At 41.5% G+C, this 27,852-nt stretch overlaps 2 protein-coding genes across 4 annotated transcripts in view; one reads left to right on the plus strand and one right to left on the minus strand.

Moving 5' to 3' along the window:
• The window catches only part of JMJD1C (jumonji domain containing 1C), a 95,567-nt gene extending 82,936 nt beyond the window's left edge, over positions 1-12,631 (plus strand). For all 3 annotated transcript variants that reach the window (XM_035138460.2, XM_035138462.2, XM_035138463.2), the window contains 10 exons: positions 2,231-2,445; positions 3,083-3,361; positions 5,214-5,382; positions 6,624-6,714; positions 6,809-6,939; positions 7,655-7,777; positions 8,380-8,519; positions 9,445-9,621; positions 9,969-10,100; positions 11,434-12,631. In XM_035138460.2, coding sequence (XP_034994351.2) covers positions 2,231-2,445; positions 3,083-3,361; positions 5,214-5,382; positions 6,624-6,714; positions 6,809-6,939; positions 7,655-7,777; positions 8,380-8,519; positions 9,445-9,621; positions 9,969-10,100; positions 11,434-11,523 — 1,547 coding nt within the window. In that variant the 3' untranslated portion in view covers positions 11,524-12,631. The remainder of the gene's footprint in view (positions 1-2,230; positions 2,446-3,082; positions 3,362-5,213; positions 5,383-6,623; positions 6,715-6,808; positions 6,940-7,654; positions 7,778-8,379; positions 8,520-9,444; positions 9,622-9,968; positions 10,101-11,433) is intronic.
• A 674-nt stretch (positions 12,632-13,305) lies between these two features.
• On the minus strand, positions 13,306-27,542 carry NRBF2 (nuclear receptor binding factor 2). The gene is made up of 4 exons (XM_035138233.2): positions 27,356-27,542; positions 21,121-21,205; positions 20,451-20,491; positions 13,306-20,143 (listed from the first exon to the last, which is right to left on the minus strand). The coding sequence occupies exons 1-4, from the start codon at positions 27,401-27,403 to the stop codon at positions 19,439-19,441; spliced, it is 879 nt and encodes a 292-aa protein (XP_034994124.2). The 5' UTR covers positions 27,404-27,542; the 3' UTR covers positions 13,306-19,438.
• Positions 27,543-27,852: the final 310 nt, after the last annotated feature.

The following is a 27,852-nucleotide window of genomic DNA, read 5'->3' on the forward strand; positions in this document are numbered from 1 at the left end:
GCCGCTGCTGAGCTCATGTTCATGAGGCTGAGCCGCGGTAGGAGGAGGAGGAGGTGAGGCAAGAGGAGGCGGAGGCGGCGGCTTGCCAGGTCGGTGCCCAGCAGCGCCGTGCGGAGAGTCCCGAGCCTCTGGGACGCAGCAGTGCTCTGTAGCACTTTGAATCCTCCTCCTCCTCCACGCGGCGCTGCTGGGTGCTTTGTCTGTGCTTCAGTAGCAGCAGCAGCCATTTCCAGGCGCCGAGCCGTGGCAGGAGGAGGAGGATTCAAAGTGCTACAGAGCACTGCTGCGTCCCAGAGGCTCGGGACTCTCCGCACGGCGCTGCCGGGCGCTGACCCGGCAAGCTGCCTCCTCCTTCTCCTGCTGTGGCTCGGGGCGCTCCACGCAGCGCTGCTCCGGCCGCCTTTCTACCCCCCCGGCCCCAGCTGTTTGTTGGCGCTGCGCTTCAGCAGCAAGGTCCCGCTGCTGGGTCCCGCTGGCTGGGGCGCTCGGCGGGCCACATGGTGAGGTCTGGCGGGCCGGATTTGGCCCCCGGGCCTTGTGTTTGACACCCGTGCTTTAGTGTTTCATTAAGATAAAGTATTTGTTTACTATGTAGCTCTGCAAATGCCTGAACAGGCTTTCAACTTAGCCACCTTATTTGGTCCCTCTCTCCTTTTACAGATCGCTTCTTAAAACTGCTCAGAGGTTTTGTTTACTATCAAGCAGTATATACATTTTGTTTAAATATTAGCAGTAGTAATACAATGCTACTTCTAAGGAACAGCAGAGCTAGATGGTGTTTTCTCAGGAATCCTGGGAGAGGGTAGTGAATATCCCCTGTGCAATATTATCACAAGAAAACCTAGAGGATGTGCTGCATCATATGCCTCTTTTCTTCAGCCCTCATTCAATGCCCTCCTTGTTCTGGTCTGTGAGCAAGAAATGCCATCTGTAACCAGAAAATGTTAAATACAGAAGGATGCCTAGGGGCATAGAAGAGGCTGTGGTGAATATGAATTCTTCCAGCATATTTTTTATATATTTGAACCACAATCCAGCACACAGGCACATTTGTGTGCACTGAAGTCAGTGGTTGGAAGAGTGTTGGATTATGGTCATGAGATTCAGTATCATTCAATATAACTATAAATTACTTTATCGCTTTGAGATTGGACGCAACAGCTTGCCAGAAAATAAAAGTAATTTATTTCTCACCAGACTACTATTAGTGTTATTTTTCACACACAAAAATGAGAATGGGGGGCGGGTATATTTCTTACTGGATTCCCAAAACATTAGGATCAGATTCATATGAAAACCTTGTTTCCCCAATATGTGAATGGCCCCCAGACTTGCATACTTCTCTTCCTGCTCTTTCATACCTGTAAGAAGGTGTCTAGAAATCTTTGCTTCCACTTCGGAACTATCTTTGGTTCCTTATGATGTGTGAACTCAAGGAACTACGGTTTGCTAAGCTATGGTTAGTAAGAACAGGCCAGGATCCTATTGTGGTCTCATTCCAGCTTTTTCTCAAATCATAGTTCTTCTGACACCTCCAGGGGACTTTGATCAGTTTTAAACCAAATGTGGGTATATATGGCCATTTTGTTCTGACATGGAAAGGTGAAGGGGAGGAGAAAATTCCTAAGACCAAGGATTGTCACAACTAATTCACATTGCAGAAAACTGTGGGTTCCCATTGTGTCTGAACTGGTCTTGTTACTGATTGATATATGTCATCATTCACAGTTTGCTATTTTTCATAAAATAAAAAGCAATGGAAACTCCATATTTTTCAGTCTTGTGTGTTAGCACCTTCTGGAGGCATCAAACTAAACAATTTATTGTATATGATAGGAAAACCATATGCAGATGGCATGTGTTTCCAGCCTTTTTTTAGTTACCATATTTGTCATTTATGACAGGACACTCAACAGTCACAAATGCCATTTACATAGTTAAATAGGGTCTAATTTGGAAGATTTAATCATCCCCATGTATTCAGGGAAATAATACTATTATTTATTAAATTTGTCTACCACCCTATACCCACAAGCCTCAGGGCAGTTCACAGGATAAAATCACAACATATAAACATGAAATAAACAATCAAAATAAAACCCAATAATCCCCCCCCCAATAAAGCAATAAGCACTACAAGTAGATTGTTGCCATTGTGAATTGCAGGCAGCTAGTATTATTCATGTTGTATCATGGCACAATTATGTAAGATTAATCCTTTTTATTTTAGAAAACAAAGACTGCCCTCTTGGAAAGCATACAAAGGAAGAGCAGGACCAAGACAGTTCAGAATCTCTTAACTACAAGATGCCAACTCCTTTGTCTCAAAATAGCGAGCAGGGCTCAACGTTACGAGACTTGCTCACCACTACTGCTGGAAAACTGCGTCTCGGCTCTACAGATGCTGGCATTGCTTTTGCACCAGTTTATTCTACAGGAACTGCAGTGAGTTTGTTACCAGATGCATTGCGCCAAATGTTCTTGAGTGAGAAGGGCTTAAATATAGCTTAGAGAGCAATGTCTAAATGGAACTGCTTTCACTGTATGATACTTGTCATAGAATGAAATTGTATACCTAAGAGCCTGGGCATGTCCAATGCTATTATTTGGAATTATCTTTAACTGCTCTTGAATTTTTTTTTCACTGCAGAACAAGAGGGCTGTTTTTCATGAGTCCAAAGGTTCCTTGGACATGTGGAGTTAGTTATGCAATTCTCTGGATCTCAGTCTGCCATTGTTCCCCTTAAAAAGTTTAGTTATGAACTAACTTAGTTAAAGTTCAAACTTATTAACAACATTTTAAGGTTCTTGTCTATGCATGTAAATATTACACAAGCAATTCACTAAAGAGTTAAACTCTTATTGTCTTTTATTGTTTGTGTAAAAATCAGAGGCGTTTGTATCCGTTTGTTATCAGAATATCACTTTTTAATGAATGAGAATATAATATATTATTGTAGTTTTCAGTTTGATCGCACTATTGATTATTATTAGCATAGCACCCCTTCTATAGTCTGATAATGAAAGGTTTCCTCCTGACAAGTTCAATATTGCTTAAGTCCTCATTTTATTTTTCCAATAGAGTAGCAAAGGTGGAAGGACGATGCCAAACATTCTTGAGGACATAATTGCTTCAGTTGTAGAAAACAAGATTCCACCAAATAGAACACCAAAGATAAATGTAAAATCTGAAGTGAAGGATGAGCCAAAGGATGAGAGAAAAATTATTACAGATGATTGCAGCACATTGTTCAGTGATGTTCCACATTCATGGCTCTGTGATAAACACATTTTGTGGCTCAGTGATCATAAAAACAGCAACAACTGGAAACTTTTCAAAGATTGTTGGAAGCAAGGAAAGGTATGTTTAAAATGCCCTTCAGCACCTAGAAAGGGGCTTATGAGACAGCATGCTTGCACCTTAATTTTAGATCTGTTGTTGGATTTCATAGATTCATAGAATTATAGAGTTGGAAGGGACCATGTGGATTATCGAGTTTAAATGAAGAGAATCCATTTGTCAGTGGATGCAGTCAAATGTGGCCTGAGGATTACCACTTCCTAACGCTTCAGCCAGAGTCCCTCACTAACTGCCACGTGCCTCATTATATATGGTTGGTAACACAGATGCCTCATTTTGTCTTGAAGACTATTCCAGACTAACTGGGGGAAAGGAAGATAAGGATTATGCAATATCACCAACATGGCACCTCATGTAAATTTTGCAATACTTCCTTGTCACGAAATAGTCTTCAGAACAGTATTTTAGCTGTTAGAAAGAGGAAAGAACTACGGTATAACCCACAACAGTAGCAAGGATGTAATATCAGAGAGTTCTTGGTCACTGCTGACAAAAGTGACCAGCCACATAGCTCTATGTATTATCATTTTAACGCCAGTCTTGAAGTTAAAACATAATGCATTAACAAAATTTTAAGCGTGGGTTAAGGCCAAGAACATATTAAATACTGAGAATTATGGACCAATTAAAGTGTTCCCTATTAATGTTTGTTGTGCAATATTACCTCAGTATATATGTGTAAAGATCAACCTAACAACTCCTTTTGCACTCCCAGTTAGGAAGAAAATTAACTGGGTCCTAGTTTTAGTCTAATGGTGTTGAGGTTGGTCAGTGGGCACAGGGCCGTCTTAAGCATGCCCGGCACCCTGGCGCGCCGGATCCCTCCGGTGGCTCCCCCCCCCCCCGTTTCCCAGCACGGCGGGCTGCCGTGGGCGCAGCTGCACTGTGCCACCCAGCCTGCCGTAGGGCCGGCCCTGGGCCAGGGGGCGCTGTCTGCCCCCTGTTGCGACGCCCCTGCGCATGGCGGAGGCGGCCCAGGCCCGCACGCCTCCGGAGAGCGGCCTGAAGCCGCTGAACAGCGGAGGCGCGCCTGGGGCAGCCTCAGCCGCGCCTCTCAGCGGGCGCAGCGGTGCCCCTGGTGGCCTGGCGCCACCGGGAGCGGGCCTAGAGCCGGCCCTGGGTGGGCAACATCTGGTGATGTTTTTCCACTTGTGCAACAGAAACCCACTTACAAAACAAGGCTTGTGGTTTCTCTTTTCTCTACTACAGCCCCCCCTCAAAAAAACCTGCTCTGGAGCATTCAGTAATTCTCTGGAGAAGATTTAGGGGGGTGCAGTGGGGAGGAGATGAAGAAGCCCCATTGCATGAGCTGATGCACACTCACGCAATGTTGCATCTTACTATATATTTCTATTGCTGGCAAATTAATTGCTTTTAAGTATGAAATCTCATTATGCAGTAAGTAGCAGGTAAATTGTTTTATTGCTATTGTTTTGAGAGTAAATTTGAACTTCTTAATAATTCATAGAGGGTATTACTAATGTTTGGACTAATTTTCAGCACTTTGTGGTACAAACAGCAGTCTTGCAAATCAGCATTTAAGAAAATGAGTTGAGAAATAGTAGAAAGAACTTGAAATGTGAGACAAATGAAAAGAGTAGAAACTCTGAAAACCATGCTTTGTTACAATTCACATGCCTAAATGAAGATGTCCCAGTATTTATTGATGAACAGTTAATATTCTAAACTTCTGTGCAGTGAAGACAATATGTCCTTTCAAGACTGATGGAAATATGCGCAAATCCATTTTTAAAGTGCTCTTGCTCATTTCCTTTCAGGACTGATGGAAATATGCGCAAATCCATTTTTAAAGTGCTCTTGCTTATTTCCACTTTTCTGTTTTCCTTTTCAGCCTGTATTAGTGTCTGGAATGCAGAAGAAACTGAATGCTAGCTTATGGAAGGCAGATATTATTAGTTCAGATTTTGGTGATCTCAAAGCTGATCTCTTGAATTGCAAAGACAGCATTACTTCCAGTGGCAGTGTCAAGGAATTTTGGGATGGCTTTGAAGAAGTTTCAAGTATGTTGTGCTTTGTATAGGACTATAACAGACCCAAATAAAATACCTATCTATAATCTGGGAAAAGAGGATATCAGAGAATTGTGGAGGTCCTTCCTTTTTCATTATTTGCCAGAGAAGATTTAGTTTGGGACAGGATGCTGTTAATTGTCCAAGAGTTGATTGTGTGCTTAATTCTTTCCATTCAGTTCAGTTGAAAAGTATTTAACTTGACAGGACCCTCCCTCTACATAATATACTAATGCAAAATAAGCCTTAGTAATATTTCATAATTATATGTTCTGCTTATTTTGTTTTAAAAAGAAAAACCTCAACGTGAACCTGTAGGCCGCTTCCTTGATTAAAAAAATTCAGATCAGACACCAATTACTTCCAGTGACAGGCATGAGCATGTATTGGAAAATATCTGTATTGCTATATAATAGTGTGCCCAGGTGGCGCTGTGGGTTAAACCACAGAGCCTAGGGCTTGCTGATCAGAAGGTTGGCGGTTTGAATCCCTGCAACAGGGTGAGCTCCCGTTGCTCGGTCCCAGCTCCTGCCCACCTAGCAGTTCGAAAGCACATCAAAGTGCAAGTAGATAAATAGGGACCGCTCCGGCGGGAAGGTAAACGGCGTTTCCGTGCGCTGCTCTGGTTCGCCAGAAGCAGCTTCGTCATGCTGGCCACATGACCCACAAGCTGTCTGCGGACAAACGCTGGCTCCCTCGGCCTATAGAGCGATATGAGCGCTGCAACCCCAGAGTCAGACACGACTGGACCTGATGGTCAGGGGCCCCTTTACCTTTACCTTTTAGTGTGCATTTTGCTCTATCACAAGATACTTTAATGTTGTTTTTGAAAACCCATTTTTCACATTTAACAGTATAGTATATACATTCAAATATCTTCCATTCTGTATTTCAGTCTCTAAAATGCTTAAATGTTTAGTGTGTGTGTGTGTGTGTGTGTGTGTGTGTGTGTGTGTGTGTTTTATACATTCAAAATTGGAGTATACAAAATTTGAGTATACAACCAAACAGAATTGCAATGTAGTATTAACTAGTAGAGCAGTTTTAATATCAGGTGTCAGAGCCAAAAAAACGGTGTTTCAGGATCCCCCCCCCCCGATGTTGGTAAATGCCTTATCAACCCTATTACTCCATGATCAAAAAGATGGGATATCTTCTAAGTTATTATTATAAAAAAATTCCTGTTTTCGCCCATCTGGTAGCACACTCACTGATCTCTTCACTGTTTGCAGAACGGCAAAAAATTAAAAATGGAGAAACAGTTATACTTAAGTTGAAAGACTTTCCTTCAGGAGACGATTTCAAGACCATGATGCCTGCGAGGTATTTAGTATTATTTAGCTCATCAATTGATGGGTTGGGCTTTTTGTTTACTGAAAAATTATTTATGTTGTTAATTTTACTCTTATTTTGTCAGATACGAAGACTTATTAAAATGTTTGCCACTGCCTGAATATTGCAACCCAGAAGGAAAACTGAATTTAGCTTCATACTTGCCAGGTTTTTTTGTGCGCCCAGATCTAGGGCCCAGATTATGCAGTGCATATGGTAAGTAACTTACAATACTGCTTGTGTCAGGTCAGGGGATTATGTCACCTCATTATTAAACACCTTCTCGCGTTTGAGTGGTTGGAAGAGCCAGAGACACAAAAGTGGTGATGAGCATGAAGAAGGGATAAAGAGGTTGGGGGAATCTCAAAGAAGGAGCAACAGGTGGAAAGGTTAAGAAAGGCAAGTTATAGGAAATGGAAGAATCAATAAATTTGAGAGGGTCAAAGCATGTGATAATGTGTTCATGGTAATATAAAGAATGTTTTATAAAAGGGAGTTACAAAGGTCAGTTACCTTGGCCACTTAAACGAATTCCCTGATGAAAAAGGAGGGAGTATACATGTTCATATTCAATGTACATTGAGATGAGAGAAAACACATTAATGCTCCTGATGAAAGTGAAATAATTGGGTGGTATCCAGGTAAGTTTTACTCAGAGTAGGTTCTTTGAAATTAATGGGCCTAACTTAGGCATGTTCATTAATTTCAATGGGTCTCATCTGAGTAAAACTTAGTTGAATAACACTCTCATGGCTATCTGATACAAGTGTGGGCAATTTATATCAGACTGCTAACTCCTAATCTTATACATTATAAAAGCAGTATTTGTTTAAGAAAACAATTTCACAGGAAAACATTTTACAAGTCTATGCTAATTTGTGAAGGCCTTAAAATGCCCTTCAGCATATTCTATATATTCTGTTTGAAAAAGGTGTAGCTGCTGCTAAAGATCATGATATAGGAACTACAAATCTTCATCTTGAGGTATCTGACATGGTGAACATCCTTGTCAGCGTTGGCATAGCAAAAGGGAATGGCGTTCCTTCAAAATCAGGTAAAGTAAAAATATTACAATATTTATTAAACAGAAAAATATGAGTTGACACAACTTGCTTAGCAGCTGTAAATGAATCCTAAATCAATCCCACTTGATGCTTTAACAATCCTTTGGTGCTCATTCGGATTAAAGGACATTTTTCCCCCCCCAAAAAAAGAATTTTTTTTTGCAAAGTATTATTGGATATAAAGAATTAAATTCTAGGAAGTGCTTATGGAGGGGGTTTGGCAAAGAAAAACCTTTCTGCCCGCCACTTCTCACTGCACTTCCCAAGACCTTCGTAAAGTCCCTCCTCAGGATTAGGAAGCCCTCCTGAATAGGTTGAACTGTGGCACTGGGGGAGGGTGAATTGCCCCAAACTGGATTCTGGCATTTTCCATGGAGACACAGAAAGCCTTTACGTAGCAAAGGTGTTTCTAAGCTTTCCCCTGGTACTCTTATTGTTGTAGATTTGTTCCATCATAATTTTTACTTGGTGAATGTGGATTTGCTCCACCCCGCCCCTTTTTGTTATGGAGGGAGAGATTTATGGTAAAGTGTTTAATCTAAAGGAAGAATTTCTCCAGCTCTGGAAAGTAATTGCATTTCTGAATTCCCAGTGGTATTAAAGAAGTTTGAAGAGGAAGATTTGGATGATCTTCTAAGAAAAAGACTGAAAGATTCAAGTGAACTGCCTGGTGCTTTGTGGCACATTTATGCCAGCAAGGATGCTGACAAGATAAGGGAGTTTCTACAGAAGGTTAGATTTACAATGAATGTATATTGGTATTATTGTGTATGAGATTTGTGATGGGCAAGGGCTTGTGTTCTGGGTACCAGCCACTCTGTTCCATCATCCTTCCCCAGGTTTTCCTTCCTTTCCCCTAACAGTCAGCCAAAATTCCTTGCGCACTGAGCATGCTCAGAACTCATTGAGTTGTTGATGGGATCCTTCATTTTTGGGGTGGGGAGTGTTGGATACACTTTTGCTCACTCTCAGGAAGTGACTATCCAGACAATGAGAAGGTTTTCTTCCCTTCAGTTGCATCTGTGTTTCTCTGCCTCCCCCAACCTGGTGCCCACTTGATGTTTTGGACTACAACTCCCAAGCCAGCACCACTAATGTAAGGTATTGTTGGAGTGAGAATCCAAAATATCTGAAGAGCACCACATTGGGAAAGGCTGCCTTAAGATTTTTCTTGGAAGCTTTGTTCTAGTTCCTCTACCAGGTGTAATCTGGTGGACAACTGCTTGAGACAGAGCTTCTTTATCCAAGAAGCAGCAAAGCTATGGAACTTGGTTTGATCAGTTATTTTTCTAGCTCTGTTTTGGAAGTTTTGGGTTTCTACTTTTCATATATATTCATATATATATACATATGTCTTTGAGTAAAGTTATTTTAGATTACGAGCCAGTTGTAGAAGCCTCGACCAAAAGTCAGGATATAAATATTTTAAATAAGATCTCTGAGATAGGGCCCAAGCAGTCTGTACGAGACATGGGGGAGGGAGCAGTTTTCCCCCATTTCCCCCTGAGGGGGGAAACTTTTCAAAGTTTCATAGGAGAGTTCTGAAACTGAAACTGTATTTATGTTAAGAAATAAGATGTTAGAATGAAAGGATTTTGTGAACATAGATATTACTTAAAACCACACAGCATTCACTTTTGCTTATAACATATTACAGATGGCAAAAGAACAAGGTTTAGATGTTTTGCCAGAACATGATCCAATACGTGACCAGAGTTGGTACGTAAACAGAAAACTCCGTCAAAGACTTTTTGAAGAATATGGAGTAAAAACCTGCACTCTAATCCAGTTCCTTGGTGATGCCATTGTTTTACCAGCAGGAGCACTTCACCAGGTAAAAACACCAATTTATTCTTACTAGAGTCACTAGATACCTCAGACAAGCTGTTGTAATATTTGGTGTCCAAGAGTAGAGCAACCCAAGAGGATGTGTGAAGGTGGTAACAGGTGTGTGTGTGTGCGCACACACACACACACACACACACACACACAAATTTCCTATCTAATCAGCTGGAAAATTTGAATGCAACTGTTGGGTTTTTGAATGCATACCAGGGTTTTTCAGTGATTTGGAAAACTGTGATCAATGCACACTGGCTTTTTTAAAAAAAACCAACAACTTTTTCTTGTTTGCCCAAGAACAATTCAGAATGTTGTTTTTTGTTTTTGTTTCTTGCTCAGGTACAGAATTTTCATAGCTGTATTCAAGTAACTGAAGACTTTGTGTCTCCGGAGCACCTTATACAGTCATTTCACTTAACACAAGAATTGAGGCTCTTGAAGGAAGAAATCAATTATGATGATAAGCTGCAGGTAACAAATGAGTGCTTGTCATAACTCCATTTCTGATGAAACATTAGTCCTCTCTCATTTTAACTTTGAATGTGTGCATTGAATATGAGACGGTAGTATCACTTTCATTTGTGATAGTTTCACGTTTGCTTGTCTGAGCATTTCCATGTGTGTTTGTTAGTTAGTTAGCTAGCTAGCCAGCCAGCTAGTTATTAAATTTCTAGATCGCCCTTCATTCAAGGATCACAAGGCAGTTTACAATTGAAAAATACATAAAATGAAAACCAGGGCTAATTCTGCTTATGGCCACTGTAGCAATTAAATAAGCCTTTTTTAATAAGAGGGGGGAAACTATGTATTAGGTTCATAGTAAAATGGACTCTCCACTTCCCCCTTCCCTGTAGAATTAGGACCCAGCTGTGTATGTACTGTATATGTAAAATCCTATACAGTAGATGTATTTTAAAATACAGTTTAAGCTTTTGGAACAGTACTGTATAGGGAATTTTTTAATGTTTGATGTTTTACTGTGTTTAATGTTTTGATTTGTTGGAAGCTGCTCAAAGTGGCTAGGACAACCCAGTCAGATGGACAGCATGTAAATTATTATTATTATTATTATTATTATTATTATTATTATTATTATCATCATCCAGAATAATTCCTATACAGGAACAAGGTTATGGGCTCTGGCAAGGCCATATAATGGTATGACAGGTGCACATCTTGGGCTTGTATATGCTCACTCTACTCCAGGAGTCGGCAACCTAAGACCCATTGGCCACAAGCAGCCCATGGGGGTCGTTTTACTGGCCCATGAGCTGCCCCTGAACTGAGCTGCCCACTCGGTGAGTCCCCACGAGCTGCACTAAACCAGCACAGCATGGGGACTCACTTTCGCAGCGCCGGAAATCGCGTCTACGCAGACGCTGGAAATTGCGGGCACGCCCAGTCACACGTGCCCGCGATCCAGGCCACAGAGGGGGCTCCGCAGCAGTGAACCGGCCCAGGAAAGGTAACCCTTGCGGACCCCTGCTCTACTCCCTCTCCTGTTTTCCCTGGGGAGAAAGTGTCATATAATTGGCCAACCAATTGGGGTATCCTGAACTTGCTCTGTGCCCCCACCCAGTATTGTGTTCTCTCCTTTAAAAGAACAGGCTTAGACCCCATGTGAGCTAAGGGCCTTATACAAGTTATAGAAGTGTTCTTAATCTTTGTACCACTTGATTGTAAACAAAGAACCTCCAAAAATTACGCAGTCTTTTTTCCCTTTCAGTGTTTTCCTCTCTTATGCCTTCCTTTACATTGTCTGGTACTCTGCTAATCACCAATCTCTCCAAATTTTTTTTTGCAGATTAAAAATATTTTGTATCATACAGTTAAGGAAATGGTGAGAGCTTTGAAGATTCATGAACATGAACTAGAAGATATGGAAGAAAATTAAGTGTGCACGCTCTCTGTCCTTTTTGGGTCAGAAGAACGTATTTTATCGTGTGTTTTTTCTTTATGATAAAAGAAATCTACTCACTAATCTAAGCTGCACGAACCATCAGTGCCAAGAAAATATATTTGTTGTATTTTACTTGCTACTGATGCTGCAACAAACTAGCTTCTCATCACAGCTGTTGTGATTTAAATGAGGTTTTTTAAAAAAAAGAAAAAAAAGAAATTGAAAATCCTAAGTAGCACTCTGCTGCTCTGTATTATACTGTAAATGAAATTTTCAAAATGTCAAAGATTTAAGATGTATTTATTTTTTTGGGAAGAAAACACAGAATTCTATGCTCTATTGTTGATCAAATGTAAATGTGATTTGTACAGTTTGGTTAAAATAACTTGGATATTTTTCACTACATTGAGACAGTTACTGTGAGAGTAGGACACAAACACCAGCTATTGCCTGCATTTGGGATATTGCTGAAACCGCACAGCAGTCATGATCTGAAAATTACTGCCAAATAACTGTAAACTTTGTACAATATAAAGTATATAAAATAGATATTACAGACACTTCAGTATTTTATTGAAGCTATTCAGAGTACAATTAAAACATTTTCAAAAAGGTGTAATTTATTTAAAAATTGTCTCATTTTGGTAAAATTTATGTGAACTTTTAAAGCTAAATATTAAACTTAATATGCTATGTAAATATATACATATATACATTCAATGATGTATTTTTTTAAAACATTGGCTTGCTTTAATTTGTTAAAAGTGCGTTAAACATGCTTTGTACATTGAAGGTTGAAAGGGGTTTTACATTTTCCATTAAAAGGACTTTATCAAATGTTGTCTCATTGTGTGTGTTTTTCATGTTTTGTGGCATATTTGTTAAAAATGCACATGTCTGAGTCATTCATTCATTCAACAGTGGTTGCAGATATCTGTAATGTTGACTATTGTAAAAGACAGATTGTTGTGTGTTTAATTAGTGTGGATCTTTCTGCCCTCTCCAGGTTTCATATGAAACTGCTCACATGTGCTAGAGCACAGTTCAACTGGCTGAGCCAAAGAAAGTTTATCTAATGAAGAATAAAAAAATTTAAATCCTTCCTTGTTATGTATTGTCGTTAATTACAGTTCAAATTACCATATTAAAAAACCTGGACTTTTATTATCAGTTGGGAAGATTGCATTTGGCAGACTCATAAAATATGACAAACTCCTTGACAAACGTTTGTGCTAGGAAATGATAGTTATGTAGAAGCTCACATTTACAAATAACCATTTAAGAGTTGAAGTCTTCACACGCTTTCCCCACACTGGTGGTATAGTGCATATTTTACAATATTTTGTGTACTTCTGAAGCACAGTATCCCAATGACTGTATTTAGAGCTTGATGGGTAATAGTCTTATTCTAAGTTACCCACAAAATGGGTACACAACATAATTGAAGTTTCAATCCATGTTAAAATTTGCTATCTAATCACTTGAAAATGTTCTACTTTAAATTCCATCTGTAAATTTGACGTGACATTGTTTAGCCAAAGTTTTGGCAAGGTTTTAGGCTTCTCTGATAAGTGCATCAGTTAGGGGCTAACTACATTATTGTAGTACATACAGCATGTACAAGTGAAACTCAGGAAATTAGGATATCGTCAAAAAGTGCATTTATTTCAGTAATGCAACTTAAAAGGTAAAACCAATATATGAGATAGATGCATGACATGCAAAACAAGATTAAAAGAATTAAAAGAAAAAGAAAAAAATAAAAAGTTGCATTACTGAAATACAGTAAATGCACTTTTCAACGATATTCTAATTTTCCGAGTTTCACCTGTAGTTGTTCCTCTTAGTCAATAGCCAAAGGAATAAGAATCTTTAATCTTACCTTGACATAACAGGCCTTGAAGGAAGAGAAGGTTACCATCGCTAGATGCGTGTGGAAGATTGGGCATACCCTGAATTTTATGTGAGAGATCCTTGATAGTACACATAAGATGTAGTTGTGTCTTGGGGGATTACAGCTCCTCCAAGTGGCTGTGGAGGATGTCCCATCCTCCTCTTTAAAGGTAAAGGACCTCTGACAGTTAAGTCCAGTCGAAAACGACTCTTGGGTTGCGGCGTTCATCTCGCTTTACTGGCCGAGGGAGCTGACGTTTGTCCGCAGACAGTTTTTCCGGGTCATGTGGCCAGTATGACTAAGCCGCTTCTGGCGAAACCAGAGCAGCACACGGAAACACAATTTATGTTCTTGCCAGAGCAGTACCTATTTATTTACTTGCACTTTGGCGTGCTTTCGAACTGCTAGGTTGGCAGGAGCTGGGACCAAGCAACACGAGCTCACCCCATCACGGGGATTCGAGCCGCCGACCTTCCAATCGACAAGCCCTAGGCTCAGTGTCCCCCAACCTCCTCTTTAGGCACTTCAATTAGAATGTAAAAGAGGTACCAGACAAATACGCTTGAATTTAGTGTGATTTCCTATTGTGTCTAATGAGCAAATACCATCTGCCTTAGAATATTTGCATGTTAATTCTCAATATGTAGGGAGGGAGACCTGGGGGTGGGTATGGATACGGTAATTGTGGTTAATACGTTTAGGTAGACCTACTGTGTTGATTGCAATGTTTCCATAGTAACTAATACATTTTAACTAGGAAAGTGAGACCACAAACAAACAGAATGTGGCAAATATTACATGATAGAACCACATGATCAAAAAATGTCCTGTTTAGTCTGTTGCATATGTGTTTTCAGCTACAACCTAGGCAAGAGCAAAGGTAAAACACACAAATGCATAAACCTGTTGCGGACTTAAAAAATTAGAATTGTAAGGCCCAGTTCAGACATTCATTCATGTGGAAACAATCTTGGTCTGGTGGAGTTGGCAGGTTTACAAGGCAGTCACTTGATATGCTTGATATGTGAAGGCAGCACTGTATAGGGGAGCTTTTTAATGTTTCATGTGGGTGGGGTATTATTATTATTATTATTATTATTATTATTATTATTATTATTATTATTATATTATGGCTTTAAAATAGGTTGCACAAATTGGACCTTCATATTCTAATCCACATGGTGGAATAATGTGTGCTGTTTCCCCACCACCACCATATTTTGACTGTCACCACCCAGTTCTTAAGTTTCTGAACTGGGCCCGATATTGGTGTATGAAACTGCCTTGTGGCTACAAAACCTTAACTATTAACCTAGGTAAATGCTGAATCATTGAAGCAGCAGAGCTAGAGCTAAAAGAAGATGTTGGACTGTTGCCATGTAAAGCAGGGATGGCTGACCTGTGAAGCTCCATTTGATAGACTCCCAGCTCCCAACAGACCCAGCCAGCGAGGCATCAATGGTTAAACTCCTAGGAGTTTAACAACACTCTCTGATCCGTAGTAACTCAGCTGCAGATTTCCACTTCTCAGGTAACTGGTTCAGCTCACATGCCATATTTTATGCCAGGCTCCAGTTGGTGTTCCTTTGTTTCTAGTAGAAAACAAATGTAGATCCAATGACCTGAAGTCAGCCCATGCCTGATATAAAGTATTGGTTAATCTGTGTATCACTCTGCTGTTGATTTAAAAGTGCCCAGGTTCTGCTCATGCCTGAAAGGAAGTCACTTCTTGGCCTGCATCCCACCAAGAAATTTTACATGCATGTGCAATGTTAGCGATACAGTCAAATATTAAACAGGTTTGTATAAGAGTTTAGAATTGACTCCGTTGTAACAGTGAGCTGTGGGTAGCTGGTGCTGAAGAAACAACATTGTCCTTTCCAGTGTACTGAATAAACCGTTTCAAAATCGTCTTTGCTCTTTGTGTTTCTTAGTGCTCTGGGATGCTTCATTAATTTCTCTGCTAGAGCTAAGTTAGTGGCTGTTTCCCAATATTGTGTTAATAGATTTCTAGCTGAAGACATGAGAAAGATTAGTAAGTCCTTAAACTACATGCTGATGGTCATCTATAAATAGGAATTCCATGAATTCTTGGCCCTCACCTGCATTTCATAAATTGTGCTGTGCTCTTCTCCTTTCCTTCAGACCAGATGGTTATTGTATACACCTGAAAAATGCAGCTCATGCTGGAGTGATCAGTAGTGGACTATGACAGTTGCTTCTGGTGACTTTCATGTGTAAGAGGTACAGCCTGTTCAGTGCCGTGCCTTTTCTTTACAGCTGGGATAAGACAGGTGTAGCGGCAAATAGGTGAACTTAGTAAACCTTTTCGCCTTCAGCACTCTTCTCCCACTTTTTTTAAAGCAAAGCTGCTTCTCTCTCAACTGTGTGTCTCCCAATCCTTTTATCTGTTGAAAGTAACATTAAAATTACATGGATTGTTGCAGTTGTTACGATTTAACACCAAATTTCTTCCCAGGACTATGTATTTGTTATTTTGTGATGAAGTACAGGTGCCACCAATTTTGTTTTCTGCTTGCTTGTTTAGCATGACTCATATTTTGGCAAAGTATGTGTCTGCTATACTCATAGACGCCATTTCTGTGGTCTAGGTACAAGAAGTGGTTGCTGTGGTGAGCAAACAGGCTGAGCATAAATGAATGTCTGGTCCCCCCATTTAAATTTGATGGGTGCAGAGATCTTTAAAATCACATACAACTTCCAGGTTCAATCTGTAGTGGGTCCAGCACAGCAGTGTCCTCATTGCCATCAAAAGATTTCCATCTAGATCTGCAACTCAGAAGCAGCAAAATTGCTTAAATAAGATTATTTTCTAAAACCTTGAACCAACTCCCAGCCCTGGTCCCAGAGACCATGCATTTAAATTTTCACCTAGCCAGCTCTCTAATTTTTAGGGAAGTGGTAAAAATAATATTGTTCCTGAGGGTTTTTGCCTTTTTAGAACTTGGCTATAGTATTTTATAGATTAACAGCTGTTGTGACTATTTGTGTCCAGTCTGCCATGGACTGTAACACTGAATACACATTTCATCCCCTTTATTCTTGTGCTTAGCACTTTTTAACTAAAACTGATGTACAATATATTTGAGAAACAACTATGAAATAATGTCTGTAGCCATATCTCACTCCTACTTCCCTTAACGTTCAAATGAAGTTTTGTTTGGTATGTATGTATTTAATTTGTTGAAAGAGCTAGGGCAAATAATGTATTTGATTTATCTTTTGTTTTCTTTCGTTTTAAAAAAGAAACTACAGCACTTTTTAAAATTGTTCCAGGAGTCAGTGTTGGTACCCTTAGGCACTTACCAAAGGTTTGACAGATTAGTGATAGCAGAAAACTTCCATGAAAAAAACTATTATGAAACTTTCAGTCTTCTGTGCATCTGTAGTATTAGAAAGCACTTTCGGTTGATACTGAAAGGCAAGAGGTCTGGCTTTATGAACTGAGCTTGGACCTATTATGAACCCTGAATTTGCAACAGAGAGAATACCCTAGGCCTAGCAGATGTGCAGGGGTTCCCCAAGGTAGAAGGGGGAGGGGAACTCACTGAATTGAGTATTAGTAAAGGTGCAGACTGCCTTTCACCATATGCAATCTTGCACCAAACTAGGTGTTTCCATTAATTCCAAGTTGCTATTGATACGTAGAAGCGAGAGCCACCCATCAGCCCCCCCCCAAAAAAAACCTGGTGTTTGTATAGCTGTAACCAGGTGTGTCCTTCACTGACACACACACACACATCCTTAAGAAAAAAATGTAGCTGCAGTGATGGATGTTCCAGTATTTACCCTTCAACAGGAATATGGAAGTTCTCTCTTGAGATGAGTTACTCTTGCACAGGGAGAGGGACCCTGTGGCTCTCTCCATGTAGTAGGATTCTATCAGTCCTAGCCAAGAAGGCCCAAGACCCAGGGATGATGGGTGTTGTAGTCCAACATCATCTGGAGGGCCACTGAATCCCCATCCCCGCTCATTTTCTTATCTTTATGCTCTCAACATTCTGTCAGTCCTGGTTTTTGTTTTCCGCTTGTTCACAGACTTCTGCAACCACTGGGAAACCTGTCTATAAAAGCCAATACATTATTTTTCATTAGCCCTGTTAAGGTTACAAACTGATAGGCACTCAACTGTCACAGGTTGCTATTATATCATAGAGTTGGAAGGGACCACGAGAGTCATCTAGTCCAACCCCCTATAATACAGGAATCTTGTGCCCAATATGGGCCTTGAACCCACAACCATGAGATTAAGACTCTCATGCTCTACTGACTGAGCTATTCATTATCCATAGGGCAGTGATGGAATTATGATTGTAGCATCATGGATTGGGTTTCCATATTGCACATACTACACTGCACACTGGGGATTTAATGCCCATAGAATACTAATATTCCTACAAAATAATAGCAAACCATTTTTTATGTGAAATTACATAACATTTTGATGTATAGCCAAAGGATGTAATGTTATGGGCCTGTGGTATGTTGAACTTTGTGATTTTAAGTTCAGAACCGCTGGAGTACTGTGTAAAGAAAACAGCATTGTCCAGGAGATGGCACTCTTTGTATAAAATTTCTAAATACAGTACTTATTCCTAGCTACTAGGAAGTAACATAGTTTTGCAGGACCAGAATTTTTGTGCAGCTTCCTCTCATTTTTGAATAAACAGCTATTCCACAAGAGCTAAAAGATAGGTTTTTTAAAATGACACAGGAAAGAGGCAAGATTCATCTTGAACTGTGACCCAAAGGAAAGTGTTTAGATTCAGCTGTAAGTAGTAACCAAAGGAAGCAGTATCAATAAAAAATGCTCAAGTGTGGCGAGAAAGCCTGTCATAATCCCCTTTCTTGGAGACAGCCAGTAAAATTGACTATTGCACATCAGCAGCATAGCTAACAGGAGGCATTTGTTACTACTAGTTTAAATGACTGCATTAGAACAGTAATGTAAGATTTAACAACTATTAGCAGAAATTCCTGCCAACCTAGCAGTTCGAAAGCACATCAAAGTGCAATGAGCAAATACATCATCACAGGTTCCATGCCTGGCCTCTCTGATTAAAAGGAATTCAAATCATGGGATTGAGAGATTGCTGTTAAAGGAAGGTCTTGGAATTTTACTGCAAGTCAGAGGTGATTCGGGCAAGATGGACCTGTGATCTGACTCAATATTCATCAGCTTTATGTGTTCCAACAAACAACTAAGATTCAAAACTGACCCAAAACTTTTTATTTTCAGTCAAGTTCTGGCAACTGCCGTTACTTCCATTCATGCATCAATAATTCTTCTTCCTCGTATTTGTTTAAAACGATGCCTACTAGTTTCATATACAGAACACACACATTATTAAGCACCCTGATTATGTAAACAAATCAAAATTTCAATAGAACTAAAATTTGGTTCCAAATTTCAATAGAACTAAAATTTGGTTCCTTAAAATAAAAAAGTAGTAGTAGTAAATTTAGCATCTCTCCTGATTAGCTGATAAAGCATTTTTAAGTCAGGAGTGCAGAGTGTGGCACGTAGATCCATACTGTGGAGGAACAGAAGCAACATCCAATCTATTGACCTGGTTTGCATAATTAAATTAATTGAATGCATGATAGAAACTTTTTTTTCACTGCCAAAATGGTCACACTCTGGCCCACACCACTTAGGTTTTGCATTATTTTATGGCATTAAGGAGACATGTTACATATCGCATACCCAAGACCCCTGCAGGATCAAGTTGCTTGAAAGTCTCCCCTCAGTCATTTGGCTTGAAGGTGGGGAGGAAGAGAGAGCTTAGCTTTTACCAACGATGGTAAATAGTCAGCCCTGTTTAACCGATCCAATAGCATGCATATTTTTCAGTGTGACACTAAGTCACTAAGATATTCTCCCTCAGTAGGGTTGTAGTTGGTGTTTTGTACCTGTGAATCACAACTGTACTGGTGAGTTTCCCCTTTTTGGATTTTGCTGAGCTACAGGTGAACATACATTGTGGTCTCTACTTAGCTGTTCATCAGTCCTTTCAGCATATCCTCCGAGAGCTCCAACAGAGGGAGCTCGGGGGATGGAATGTCCAGAGGCGGAAGGCTGGGTATCGGAATGTCCTTGCCCTTCCCAGCATTCGTTGTAAATTTCTGCCAAGTTGAGGCCGACGCAGCAGCAGTTTCTGAATGCTGCTGCAGACCCCACAGCTCTGACTTCTCTACGAAGTCGGCATCGACATCTAGCTCCTTTTCTAGGGGGGATTTCAGAAGTCTGGCCCTCTCAGCTTGTAGCTGCTTGTTCTCTCGCTTCAATCTCTCGTTTTCAGCTAAGAGAAAGTCCACGTGCCGTTCTAGAACGGCTATTTTGGTGGCCTGCTCCTCAATTTTTGTCTTGTCGTCCTTTGGGGTTTTGCTTCCAACGCACACTTCCAGTGGCTCCTTTCTTTTCTGAAACAGGAACAGTAGTGTGTCGGGGTCCCTATCCAAGACACCGTGGATTGCCTGTGCATCCTTCTCTGGGGAAGGGCTGTACTTCAGGCTAGCGGGAGCTGCCGCATTTTGGTCATCAAATTCCTCAGCTGATGGCTTCGATGAAGCACTATCTTTCTCCACAGCCTGCTGTGTCTTTAGCCTCTCTTCTCTTTTTGCTCTTTTCCATCGCTCTTGGATAAGTAGAATCTGTTTCAGGTGGCTCTCCCTTTGTAATTCCAATGATAACTGGGCCTGTGGAAAAGACAAAAACAAGGGCTTAGTTTCTCACCATTAGAGCCTCCCTTAATTAGCCTTGGATATAACAAGAGAAATAAGGTTGGTCAAATATCATCCAATGGTGGCAAAGTGTTTTTAAAGCATTTACTTCATTAGAGAAACAGTATTAAGCATCATTTACGGCACTACATAGATTCTGGTCCTGGGAGGCAGATGCACAGTGCAATCAACTCCAATGAAGCTATTATAGCTTGATAGCAGTTGCCAACTAATTTTTACAAACATTTCCTAACACTTTAAACAGAATATTAGTAATTCTCACCTGATCCGATTGTGTCAGCTTCATGGCCTCCAAGAGATATGCTGAATAAACCACAAAATGAGAAATGTTTAGGTCACAGAGAAGTCACCATGAGTTTAGATACAATGATGGCTTCACAGACATTATCCAGATATGTACACTGCAATCCCACTAAGTGTGCCTATGACTGTAAATCTACTGCAGTATTGACGAAGACAATATCGACAAACCGCCTCCCCCCCCCACACACACTTTAAAGGGGTTGTGTCAAGGAACAAGTGATTGGAGAAGTTGCAAACAGACCTCTTAAACCTAACACTGAACTGCAGTTTGGCAGCCAATGCCCAGTTTTGGCAGTCACTTAGCCACCATGTAAGAGGCTCCACTGCTCTAACATGGGATATTCAAGAGAGAGAATTGCATTATGTCCTTGACTACTGATTTTCTACAACCACCTTGATCTTTATGTATTTTAGTTTCCCATGCACATGTAGGCAATTAACTTTTCTTCTGTATAAGGCTTACACCAACACCCAAGACAACAAACTTCTGCCCCAGCCAGGACAATCATTCCTGGCTTAACACACATTTGCACTTGCTTTGGCGCTGAATAGATGACTGCTACTCAGGCGTACTTGAAGGACAGTGTTTTCACACAAGCCACACAATGCTCTTTTTGTTAAATATGCACCTGCTGCCTTTTTGTGACAAGAAATCGCTTCTTCGTACTTCCCTGCTGTCAGCAAACGGTCAGCTTTCCTGCTCTGCTGATGAGCCTTCAAAAGAAAAACAAACTTTATAATTATTGGATTTTTTTTACTATTATTTAAGCATCTCTTAATGGACATGCAAAAGGCAGGCAATGCAACAGAAACGTCAGCTGCCTCAGGTTCTGTGTAGGATAGCTTGGCACCTTAGTACAGAGTTATCATAAAGCTGATTGCTTAGGTCAAGTTTGCCTTTGTGATAGCCTTAGGTATTTTCACACCAGAATGCATAACAACAGTGCTCATGTACACACACACTGGATTGCAGTTCATGTATTTTAAAAAATGTTACACAGTGAGCAAATGAAAATGATGAGTCTGGCCTCATTTAGACATAGGGTGTGTGTATTGCATCTGATTGCCACATGCAGTTTGAGCCCTGAAGTGAATTATTAGCTGCAGCTTCCTCTTCCTTCATCTGATTCAGGCATCCCCAAACTTCGGCCCTCCAGATGTTTTGGACTACAATTCCCATCTTCCCCAACCACTGGTCCTGTTAGCTAGGGATCATGGGAGTTGTAGGCCAAAACATCTGGAGCGCCGCAGTTTGGGGATGCCTGATCTGATTCTTCCTCTTTCACATTTCTAAGCTAAGAATTAATAATCGCCTAGAGGGTAATAAAAAGGCACTAAGGTTCAGTGGAAAGGGCTGCATACTGAGCAACTCTGAGGAATGCAGCTCTGACCAATAGCACATCAGCTATTTCTCCAGTAACAATCAAATAGTGCAGTTATAAGGGGAAAATACAGCCAATTTAAACATACATTTCTGCTTGAAAATTACAAAAAAGTGTATATTCAGTCACAGGCATGATTTAATTACAAAACACTTCAGTGTTACTACATCCTGAGCCTTTCTTTTTCTGTGGAAAGAGAAGTGCAAGACAAGTGAATGTATTTGTTGATGAGTGAATGCTAAGACCCTTTGTGAGATGCACATTCTAATGTCATGGTAGCTAGAGGAATCAATTGAGTCTCAAGAAAGACAGGCTGCTATGGAAACAGAAAAAATCAGCATGTTACTTTGTCAGAAGAGAAACAGGAGATATTGAATTGAATTTATTATTTTGGTCACAGACCAGTTCCAGCAACAGGAGATATTATTCTTAGGTGAGTTTTTTGCGGGTGGACTTTTATTTGTTTTTTAGAGGCAGGCCCTGAATCTAGTTTGTGCAGCTGTTCTGTCCCTCTCCTTGCCACATACGGTGTTAGGGAATTTCTGGCAGCAAACACAGGAGTTGATGTTGGCAGATTCCAGCAGCATAAAGTACCTGGCTCTCCTTCACAACCAAGTAGACATCCCAGTCAAAGCACACTGAGACAGCTGCTCTGCAACAGGTATGAGCGGAACTAAAAAAAGAGAGTAGCAAGAAAACTAACTGACACTTTGCAAGAAAAACATTGATGGTGATTTCCTTTGAAATCATGCTGCCAAGGACTGCAAGGTTTGATGATGCGGAGATACAAGCTAGCAGATTTACAACAGGGATAAAATGAATATGAGATAATGGATGCTGTTTAGTAGCAGCATGCTATTGCTGACAAAAATACATAGATCTGGAAGAGATCGTGGATGTCCTTTAGTTAACAGATTGCACCTAGATTGTGAATATACTGAGTATATGTGAGATATGCATTTACTGTTCTTGGCCTATTCTTAAATCATATTTAAGCAGAAGAATTATTTTGGGTGGGATGCAACTAAGTTTTACTCAGAGTGGCCCATTGGCCTTGCTGGCTGGGGCTGATGGGATTTGGGAGCCAAACAACCTCTGTAAGGCCACATGTTCCCCCTGGCTAATCCTTGTTGCCTTGTTCCTAGGCCCACTGTTCCTCCTCAAGAGCATGGTGTTTCCAAAATAATCCAGAACCATCCAGGACAACCCCAAGACTCTCAGTGTTCCAAAGATTGCCTGAAATGTGCTAGACTGTTCGTAGTCTAGCACATCACATGCCAAGACTGCATTCTGCAAAGAAGTAGTGTTACTGAAGTACCTTGTACTCTCATGACTGTCGGAACCATTCACTCATGTAGAAGGATTTCCTATTCAACACTTCTACAAATGGCATCAGAAATAAAGAACGTGAATGGTAATTTTACCACGTCAAAAATATGAGATAGTGCCACATTTGGGCTGCACATATGAGGGTGTACATGCTTGCAAAACCCTATGTCTTGGGATGGTCCAATCTATGCCATGAACCACCCTGAGATCTGTGGATGAAGGGCAGTATACAAATAATAATAATAATAATAATAATACCAACTGAAAGAGGCTGGCTGGCTTAAAACTATGCCCTACCCCATTGGCCCTCTAGCTGCCCAAGCAAACAATAAACTTTGCATTTGCCACTTTAGTCACCTGAGCTTCAGTTGAGCCACATACGCTTTGCTTTTGCCCAACTTGTTTTCTGTTTTGAAGGAACTTTGTTATTGCATGCCTCTTTCCATGAATCATGTGTTGCTACCCTCATTGCGTCATCACATCCTGATTCTGTTTAGATAGCAAACTCTTCATGATTTGGACAATGGGTTGCACTTTAACCTGCCTCTTGACTTTGCCCTTAGATAGATGCCCTCTTTCTGCATGATTCAAAAGTAACTTGTGGTCTTGTAGTTCTTTTGTGACTCTCACCATTCTGATTATTCATACAAATTGTGGCTAAATATTTATGCTTCTTTAATCTCGCAAGCTTTTTAGATATGATGCTAAAGCAAAGGAAAGAATAGAGGGAACTGAATAGAGGGAAGCAATTCTATTGCCCCTCCATGTTATTACTACTTTTCCTTGACAAGCTACCACCTATTTTTGTCCACATCTTCTTAAACCTAAAAAGAGACACTGAACTCTGCAGATTGCATATGGTTTTGCTGGTCTACAGCCAAAGTTGTAGTTGGACTGAAGCCCAAGTATTTTGTGAAGCTTCTGAAGCAAGCATACTTAAATCAGCACTAGATGGCAACTGGCTCCATCTATCACAGCAGGCTCACATATAAAGTAAATGTGTTTTGCATTCCTGGCCATGCTGTCAAATTTGCTGACAGTTTAATAACCCTTCCAAGCCAGCAACATTTTGTTGTAAGCCCAATAAAACTACTCAGTACTAGTGGGCATCCAGATGTAATCTATTACTTCTAAACAGTCGGTTCTATTTATTTCCTCTAGGCACTGATCCTGAGGGCTGCATTACACACAACTTTCATACTAATGTAGGAGAAACTTATATCTATGTACACTGTAATGTGTGAAGTAAAATAAAAAAATTCGTGCATGCACACGAAAGCTCATACCAAAATAAAAACTTAGTTGGTCTTTAAGGTGCTACTGAAGGAATTTTTTATTTTACTTCGACCCAGACCAACACGGCTACCTACCTGTAACCTGTAATGTGTGAAGATTGTACTCATCTATTTAACCACAATACTCACCAGCCTGCTTAAGCCCAGTGAATTGGTTTGTGGATTCTGTAAGATTTGAATGGGGGACTTTCAGCTTATAGCCACTATACTATACCAGTGCAATAAGAATCACTTGGGACGCAGGTGACACTGTGGTTTAAACCACTGTGCCACTTGGACTTGCCAATTGGAAGGTCGGCAGTTCGAGGCCCCGCAACGGGGTGAGCTCCTGTTGGTCAGTCCCAGCCCCTGCCAACCTAGCAGTTCGAAAGCACACCAGTGCAAGTAGATAAATAGGTACCGCTCAGGCGGGAAGGTAAACAGCGTTTCTGTGCGCTACTCTGGTTCACCAGAAGCAGCTTAGTCATGCTGGCCACATGACCCAGAAGCTGTACGCCGGCTCCCTCGGCCTGTAAAGCAAGATGAGCACTGCAACCCCAGAGCCATTCACGACTAGACTTAACTGTCAGGGGTCCCTTTACCTTTAAGAATCATACAAATTCTGAACTGCATGTGGTACAGATTTTCTAAACACAGTACTTTGCCTTTTCAGCAATGCTGATCAATAATAATAATAATAAATAATAATAATAATAATAATAATTTATTTATACCCCGCCCATCTGGCTGGGTTTCCCCAGCCACTCTGGGCGGCTTCCAACAGAAAAATACAATACAATAATCTATTAAACATTAAAAGCCTCCCTAAACCAACCAAATACAAACCATGTAACAAAGGGAGAACCTAATTGTTTTTCATACAGAGATGTAGGAAAGGTATTAGGATACACTTCTGTATAGACAAATGCCACACATTTTGCTGTGTGGTACATGCCAACATGAGTCTGACCAAACTGTGGGAGGCAGTGGAAGACAGGAGTGCCTGGCGTGCTATGGTCCATGGGGTCACGAAGAGTCAGACACGACTAAACGACTAAACAACAACAACATGAAGTAGAGTTCAATTCAATGGATTAAAGCAAACTGTTCCCTCTGGTGTTTTCTATTTCTATTCAGTGTCCAGCACACAAAAAGATGGTTGATAAATAGTGGCAAAGGTGACCATCTCTTCACCTCTATAACGAGCAGATAACAAAACTGATCTCTTTTGACAGGGCTGTTGCAAAGGTAACACAGGTGACTCAGGGGTTACACAGGTTACACTGGGGTTACTTTCTGGAGATGGCGCCTAAAGCAAAATTGTGTATGGAAACACAATGGGTTCAACGGCAGGTAGGAATTCTAAAGTTTTTTCCCCCAGTCCCCTTTCTATTATTTTTATTTGCCAAGCATATAAAGCTGAATGACAACAAGTTAAATTCCCATTAGTTGTGAGTTACCTGTATACGTGGAGCATTTTAAAAGCATCATTTAAGTATTTGTGTACACAGATAATCATCCACAGATGGTGTATAGTAAGATACAGGACCAAACCTGGCCTCTGAAAGCACTGCCTCATCGCAGTTGCCAACCAAAAAGCAACTGTGATGTGGTAGCAGTGGTGTCTATGGCGGCCAAACTCAATGGCAGGGAACTTCAGGAGGTGGAAGGGTTGGAAGTTTAGCCCATTGCAAATCCTTCTTGAAGTAGTCCTCTAGTAAAATCTAGCCCAACTGGATCAGCATTGCAAAGGTGCCTTTAACATAGCAGATGGTTCCCACAAACCCTTGCCCATTATTTGTCCACAGCATCTAGTATTCAGTACTTCTGAACACATCTATTTAACTATGATGTCTAAATTAGCTACTGACTGCAAAAATGTGTGTACATGAAACCTGGATTCCCTACAAATCAACCTGCGGGAACCTGAGGCCCTCCAGATGCTGTGGGACTCCGACTGCATTAACCCCTTACCACTGGACCTGCTGGCTGGGACTGAGAGGAGATACAATCTAACAGCATATGGAGGGCCACAGGTTCCCCACTCCTTGTTTGAAAGAATGTAAGTTTCATACAAACATTGACCTGGGATACCTCAGTCATAGAATCACAAAACTGTAGAGTTGGAAGGGACCCCAAGGGCCATCCAGCCTGACACCCTGCAATGCAAGAATCTCAACCCGTGCCCCCCCCCCTTAGCTTTGCAAATGTGCTAGCAGTTTTACTGCTGCGCCCGTCGGACGGGTAGTATCTTAATCTCAGGGTCGTGGGTTCCAGTCCCAAGTCAGGCGAACGATTCCTGCACTGCGGGGGGGGGGGGCACTGGACAAGATGACCTTCATGGTGCCTTCCAACAATCCAATGAGCCTATGATTACCGGTAGGAAGGCAGAAGTAGGCGAAGACCCTCTTGGGAGTAATTCCCTGCACTCAGCGGCTAATAGACAGAACCACGTAACAGGAAGTCCTCAGCGTCAGTTCTCGCTTGTCCATAAACTCATTAGAGGGCCAGAAATGCGTCTCCTTCGACTCTTTCCACCCCCGTAATGGGGGTGGGGGATGTTGTTGTTATTGTTATTATCATTATTAGGTGTTGGCATTTATTATTATTATTATTATTATTATTATTATTATTATTATTATTATTATTATTACTACTACTACTGTTGTTGTTATTAACGGCCTAACTAACAGGGTAAAAGTGGTTACTTTTACCACACGGTGACATCCATAAAGGGTCGGACACACTGTCTTCTCCCCCGCCCCCCCCCCACGGCCCGGTTATCTATCCTTTGCCCATCCGGCCCGCCAGAAGGAAGCGCGAATCCGGCGGCCACGTCAGCTCGCCAGCGCGCCCACACTCCGCTCGGCGCCACTCACCAGGTTGAGCGGGCCCTCCATCACCTCCATGGGCGGCTGAGGGCACATGGGCGCTGAGGCGGCCTCTTCGCCGCTCCGGCCCGAGCGCCCTTAGCGCGGCCCCGACAGCAACCAGCCCGCTTGTAAACACCGCGACGCCGAGGCGCTTCCGCCCCGCGCGCCCGCAGTGACGTCAGCGCGCACCACGCCAGCAGGCGAGGCGGAGGCGAGGCCCCTTCACGCGCGGCCGCCAGTTCACGTCGCGACGCCCCGCGAGAAGACCGGCCGTCTCCTTGGTAACCGGCGTCCAATGGCAACGATTTTCCCTCACAAAGGCGACTCTCCGGCCTTTAACCGCTGCCGGTCGGCTGCGGTAGCCGCCCGCCAAGGGTTGGGGCTGCTGACTCAGTGCTGTGACCTCCCGCCTCCGCTTTCCCCGCAGCGCCTCAAAACACTCCAGCGGTTTCCACAGGCCGAAGGTTAGGCACGCAGCGAAGTTCGCCCCTTCCAGGCCGCTC

The sequence above is a fragment of the Zootoca vivipara genome, chromosome 5 (genome assembly GCF_963506605.1).
Source record: "Zootoca vivipara chromosome 5, rZooViv1.1, whole genome shotgun sequence".
Taxonomy (NCBI): domain Eukaryota; kingdom Metazoa; phylum Chordata; class Lepidosauria; order Squamata; family Lacertidae; genus Zootoca; species Zootoca vivipara.

Bases quoted from the DNA above. Each gene is read 5' to 3' on its own strand.
- NRBF2 (XM_035138233.2), bottom strand. From the start codon at position 27,403: ATGTGCCCTCAGCCGCCCATGGAGGTGATGGAGGGCCCGCTCAACCTG. The intron at 20,492-21,120 runs GTGCATATTTAA...TGGTTTATTCAG, and splicing joins TTGTCACAAAAAGGCAGCAG to CATATCTCTTGGAGGCCATG. The intron at 20,144-20,450 runs GTGAGAATTACT...TCTTTTCCACAG, and splicing joins AGCTGACACAATCGGATCAG to GCCCAGTTATCATTGGAATT.